Source organism: Phyllostomus hastatus, unplaced genomic scaffold, assembly GCF_019186645.2.
Source record: "Phyllostomus hastatus isolate PE091 unplaced genomic scaffold, TTU_PhHast_1.1 phas_scaffold_1674, whole genome shotgun sequence".
NCBI lineage: Eukaryota > Metazoa > Chordata > Mammalia > Chiroptera > Phyllostomidae > Phyllostomus > Phyllostomus hastatus.
The window spans coordinates 2,981,771-2,987,717 of NW_025334011.1; the positions used below are offsets into that span (position 1 = coordinate 2,981,771).

At 41.4% G+C, this 5,947-nt stretch overlaps 1 protein-coding gene across 3 annotated transcripts; it reads left to right on the forward strand.

Moving 5' to 3' along the window:
* Positions 1-2,562: 2,562 nt before the first annotated feature.
* CXCL6 (C-X-C motif chemokine ligand 6) lies at positions 2,563-4,746 on the forward strand. 3 transcript variants are annotated; one of them, XM_045858026.1, is made up of 4 exons: positions 2,563-2,783; positions 2,943-3,075; positions 3,184-3,328; positions 3,626-4,746. In XM_045858026.1, the coding sequence occupies exons 1-3, from the start codon at positions 2,690-2,692 to the stop codon at positions 3,281-3,283; spliced, it is 327 nt and encodes a 108-aa protein (XP_045713982.1). In that variant the 5' UTR covers positions 2,563-2,689; the 3' UTR covers positions 3,284-3,328; positions 3,626-4,746. The 3 variants fall into 3 exon arrangements, with proteins under 3 accessions (XP_045713982.1, XP_045713979.1, XP_045713981.1); XM_045858023.1 differs by having other exon boundaries at positions 3,184-3,267; positions 3,623-4,746; XM_045858025.1 differs by having other exon boundaries at positions 3,184-3,267.
* The last annotated feature ends 1,201 nt before the right edge of the window (positions 4,747-5,947 follow it).

Below are 5,947 nucleotides of genomic sequence, written 5' to 3' on the forward strand. Positions count from 1 at the left end.
TGCAAACCCTTAAAAATGTTTTAATTCATATCACATTTCTCTGTGTATTATGACTAAAATTTCGTTGCTTTGGACAAACAGTAAATCATTCATTTAGGCTATCCAGATATCAGTGTCATTCTGTGGATTTTTTTAATCACTTGGGACAAAAATACACTGTGCCTTTCTCTATTACCTGGACACAGTGCAGATAAGGCAACTGGCTTCCCTTTAAAAATGGTGATAAAAACGTAATTGCTTTTAAATAGCTCTGTCTCCCATGTGGTACTTGGTGCTGTCACTCTCAGCTGCAGGGAGCCTTGGACCATCCACGATACTGTCTGTCTTTGCACAAGACCCACATCAGAGATGCCTTGACAGGAACTAGACATCGGCCTTGGGCCTGAATGATATTTCAGTGAGAACCCAGGTTATGTTACACAGTGCTTCCTGATTAGGTTGGGCAGCCCAACAGCCCACTAACACTGGGGATTTTCTGTTATCTGCTTGCCAGCTGGAAAAATATTTTTCTTTATATTCTGTAGACAGTGCATGTTAAGTTGATTTAGAGTGGCAATGAGGTGAAGCATGATATCTATAAGAGTTTCAAGATGACCAGAGGAACTGGAAATCATATCTGGTGAACTTTCTCTGATCTTAACATTTAATGCTAAAACTGATTCATATGTTCACCTATATTTAAAATAGGTTATTTGGAACTCACCAACAAACACACACACACACACACACGCACACACACAATTCAATAACTTTTTTTCTCACAAAGTCCTATTATACTGTGATTTATTCCCTATGGTTAAGTTGAATTTAATTGTCTAAGAGTTTTAATCACATTGTTGAAGTCTTGTCTTATCCACATTATGTGAGATTTATCTTTTGTCTTTAGATGCATGCTAATCTTTAAAAAGTCAGTATAATAAATCTGCAGGCTGTTTTTCCAGATTGCCACTCCCTAGACGGATGAAGGATTGCATTAGCTGAGTCAGGTATGATGCTGATGGTATCAGGAAGCTGTGCAGGAGAGAGACCTTCCCATTTTTCTTCCCACAAAGTGAGACCAAACCTCTGAACCTTCCTCGAGTAGAGAATTTAATTTCCCTTCCAGACTAAGTGTTCTAATGGTTTATGACACCTCCTCCTTGCTCACCAATAGAGATGATGTCCTGCCAATGAAGATGAGTGAAGAAGTTAATAAAATTCTCCAGGGTCACAGGGGACGAAGAAAAGAAGTTTGTTCCATGACTGGCTTATGATTGCCATTATGTTTACTGATTGTCTTGACCTACTGTGAGGACAAGGGTCTTGAGAACAATCCAGGAGAGTATCTTGTTAGATTTTCATGAAAGAAAGCTGACATGCTATTTCAATGTCATAGATATGCATGCCATGGTTTTAGACATGTAAAAGACCTGGTCATTAAAACTTCGGTGTTCCAACTGCAGAAAGGAAAGAGAGGGAAAGGAAGCTGGAAGCTACCTCATCCCTCAACTTCAAGGGGTAGCTCTGGATTCACTCCAGACCAGAGCAAACCTGCTAAAATGGCCTTGGTCACAGCACTGATCATGAAGTCAGATGGTTCCAGAAGTTTGTGTGTGTGAGTCACCCTTCCCTCCCATGAAGTTGTTTGAGTGAAGCCAGAGTGGGTGCTGTCTGGCTGACAAACTAATTCTAATCTGTAGACCAAACTTCCTGATGAGCCCCTCAAGCCCATCAGCCTTCCACAGTTTCTCCGAACTGGGTCAATGACACACCTGGCTAAGGAGCCATAGCTAGAGCAGGCTGGGTCTCCCTGGCATTGCTTTAACCTGCACTCGCCCCACCCCATCCCATCCCCAAAGAAGAACATACCTCTTCCAATTCAAGTGTGTTGAACTGCAGAAAGCAAGGTATCATCTTGCACAGCAATATACTTGCTAAACTACAAGTGTAGGATTTCCAGCCAGCAGACTTGAATTTGAAGCCTTTTCCTGCTACTGACTTAAAGTGGGAAAACAGACACTTTCATCATACCATCTTGGCTTCTAAAGCTGGCTGAAGTCCAAAGAATAATGAACTAATTTGTGAAACCTAGAATGACCCACGTGTAAGAAGAAGAGGTAGGGCTTTCAGTTTTAGTGCAGTTGTAGTCGCAGCTTACATTTCCCGAGCAGTAATAATGTATTCGAGTTAAAGATGACCACCAATGTTTCTAAAGTCAGACCTCTTTCTGCTTTGGCTCCAGTCTTCCTCCTTAGATGGAGATGAGGGGCAACTCCTAGAGGGCTCTGTTCCCCAGGAGAAGCTGGGCTTCAGTAGCCCTGGCTGGCCCAGAGGATCAAATCTCCACTGGATTGCCCTTTACCTCCGGCCGGAGCAAGCAGCTCTCTCCACCGGGATGCCAGGTTACCTCGTGCTCCGTGGAAGGGTATAGACAACTCCTCCCACCTACTCTTCTTCCCAGCTCCAGCTGCCTAACTCCCTTCCTTCATCAACTCTCCCCCGCTCCACCCCCCTCCCCCAAACCTCCGCCCCTTCAGTCTAGGGAATTTCCCAAGCATCTTAAAGCTTGAATTTCCTGCCTGGGGGAAGGAGCAAAGGTCGATATAAGGGATGAAGAGGGCTTGGGGACTCCACAGTGCTCTGGAGTTTCAAATCCTCGCGCCTCCTCCTTCTTGAATTCGTGCCCTCTCGCTGCGCCCTCTTCCTCGCTATGAGTCTCGCTACCCGCATCCCCGGCCCTTCGGGATCTCTTTGTGTGCTGCTGGCGCTGCTGCTGCTGACGCCTCCCAGGCCCCTGGCCAGCGGTGAGAGCTCACAGCCCCCGGGAAGCACCCGACAGAGCCGTGCGCCCCCGCCTCTGCAGCAGCGCAGTCCTGGGCTCGGGGAGATGTCCGAAGCCAAGCTTACTGCAGGGAAGCTTCCCAGCAACCTCCTCTATAACAGTGTCTCTCTTTCTGTCCCAGCTGGTCCTTCCTCGTTCTTCGTGAGAGAGCTGCGTTGCCAGTGTTTATCCATCACACCCACGGTTCATCCCAAAATGATCAGTAATCTGGAGATGATCCCTGCAGGCCCGCAGTGCCCCAACGTGGAACTGATGTAAGTCCTCGTACACCCCGGTGTCCGTTGTGACATTGCCTGGGACTTCAGCCCCTGCAGCTCCTGGGCGTACCCTCATTTTCTTTTTCTTTTTTTTTTTTCCTGCAGAGCCACCTTGAAGAACGGGAAGGAAGTCTGCCTGGACCCAGAAGCCCCTTTGGTCAAGAAAATCATCCAGAAAATTCTGAGCAGGTACCTGGCACTTTGATCTTTGCGGTTTTTTAAATCTGTCTTGGAGTGCAGCCTTTGCAAGGTTGGTATTCTCTGCATGTGTTTGGCTACTACTTCCCAGCCCATTCTTGAAATAAAAGGAGAAAAGGGAAAGTTATTCCCGAATGCCCTGGGAAAATCTTTATCAATAATCTTGCATGTAATAGCCTACCTAAGTGATTATGCAGAATTCATGACTAAGATGTATGTATTTGGTTAGTATATTCCTTGAGTCCACCCTTTGCTCTTTGTTGATCTTAAGCTCTGTGTTTTGCAAACTAGTTGGAGTATACAGGAGTTTGGAAATTTGGTTAAACTGGTATTTTTTTCTCAACAGTAGAAAGCAGAAAAACTAAGAGCAGGATCACGCATGGGAAAAATTGCCCAGCTGTTCAGCAGAGCAGTTTTCTGGGGATCTCTGGACGGAAAGAAGACAAAAATTACAAAGACCTAATCTCCTGCATTGAGTTAGGTTTCACCATGAATTCCTCACTTTGAGGGAAGGTTGGGAAGAGGCACCTATGTTTGTGTCTGCAGCTTTCTGTTCATCTTATGAAGTATTTTACATAGTATTTACTACTCTGTGTTTGCTGTTACTTTATCTGCTATGTATTGAAATCATTGGCAATTGATTTAATAGTGAGTCAAGAATCATGGTTTGTTCCTCTTTCAAGGCAATTAGTTTATTTCTAGACTATGTTTCCTAGAATGTTATTGAAAAAACTGTGGATTTAATATGTGAATGATATTTCTTTAGACTGCTATATATGAAGTTAAACCATTACCCCACTCTTCTTATGAAATTGTAACTATTTTAGCATTGTTTCTTAAGGAATATATTAGAGAATTTCCTTACTCTTTACCCTGGGATCCTACTTAAGTTACATTATGTTAGAATGCTAGGCACATGACACAGTTATCAGTGCAGAATATATTCCCTTATTTAGAATGTCTAAATATTTGACTTGCATAATTGGGAGTAATATATTCTTTCCTATAACTTTAGACATTTGATGTCTTCTTAGTATGGCATAATGTCATGACTTACTCATTAAACTTTGGTTTTTATATTGTATTTATTAACTATTTTATTAGAAGTGCTATAGTTTTAGTCCCAAAATATCTGCTTTGAATGAAGAAGATAGGAAATAAGTAAATTAATTATGGCTAGTTTTTATAGAAATACATTCTTTTAGTTTTTTTAAAGAATAAAGCAAACTTAGCATGATCTGTATTCTGAAGGTCTTGAAAATATATTTGACTATCTGAATGTAAACTCATCACCTAGTTTTCAAAAAATACACAACACTGCTAAGATTTGCAGATGCTTATGTTGTATCTTTTGACCATTTTGTTATAAAGAGTTACAGATTCATCACATTTACTATGTTAAAATTGTGTCCCATTGGTTTATAGCACTTCTTTCATTCTTTGGAAAAAATAAAAGATTTAAAAAATTTACTCATGCTGTTTCTTCCTTCTTATATTGTAAAAATTGTATTTTTCTTTAGTTCAACCTTATTTTGAAAATTAACTATGCTCTTCTTTGACTCCTCTCTGGCATCAGAGAACTAATGCAATTGCATTAGCTCAGCCTTTCCAGTTACCCCTTCATGCACCAGCTGTGTTCTTTAGAAAACACAAATGGGTAAGACTTCCTTACCTTAGATCCTCAGCTGGCTTCCTAGTTCCTAGACGTGAAATATAAGTTGCAAAGCATGGCAAATTATATTCAATTTCATCCAACTCCTGGCTCCTCCTTCAGCATTACTTTTCCTTCTCATCTATGCAGTCAGGGGTTTAGTTCTTTCCTGGGTCTATGCCTTTGCGTTTCCTAGTTTGCTAGGGCCTCTACCTGGAAGTGGCTTTACTCTTCTGCCTCTAGGAGGAAGTGTATTCATCCTTCTGCACTCAGCTCAAACAATACATCTTCCACAATGTTTTCCTTGACACTCCCAGCAGAATTCAAGTTTTCTATTTCGATGTTCCCTTAACATCTTCAAGACATTTGAATTTATTTGAATAGCAAATATTGCATTGCTTTTACTTGTTTATTGGTTTCCCTTCCTTCCTTTCCTAAGAGCTTTCCCAGAATATCAACCATATTTCATTTCCCTCTGAATCTCCCACACCTGATACAGACTGGCTTAATAAATTAATAAATTATCCTAAGCCTCAGGTTGTCAGTGTCCTAAAATCAATAACCTTGCTGATGGTAAGTACAAAATTCAATTTCTTTACCCACTTTTCTCCTTCTTGTTTACAAGTAATCCAACAAGACCTATGGCTTTCACAGCCCTGCCCCACCCCCAGCTTATAACACTTATGCCCCATTCACCTGGCTAACTCCCACTCTTCCTCTGAGGTCAGTTTACCTATCATTTAAGTTTTCTCTGACTCTTTCCCTCATCATATTGAAGCCCTTTGTATATTCACTCATAAAGCTTTGTTCTTTTATTTAATAACATTCTGTCACCAACATAACTATAAGGTCTCTAGAGACTATACAAGTATATATGTGGTCATTTATTTAATGTTTATTCTAACCTCACTGTAAGCTCCATCAGGCCAAAGACAAAGTTTATGATATTCAACTCAGTTCCTGGGACAGTGCTACCCAGCACATAGTAAGTGCTCTAACAGATGCATGAGCTAGGTTAAA

Bases quoted from the DNA above. Each gene is read 5' to 3' on its own strand.
- CXCL6 (XM_045858023.1), top strand. From the start codon at position 2,690: ATGAGTCTCGCTACCCGCATCCCCGGCCCTTCGGGATCTCTTTGTGTG. The intron at 2,784-2,942 runs GTGAGAGCTCAC...TTTCTGTCCCAG, and splicing joins TCCCAGGCCCCTGGCCAGCG to CTGGTCCTTCCTCGTTCTTC. The intron at 3,076-3,183 runs GTAAGTCCTCGT...TTTTTCCTGCAG, and splicing joins TGCCCCAACGTGGAACTGAT to AGCCACCTTGAAGAACGGGA.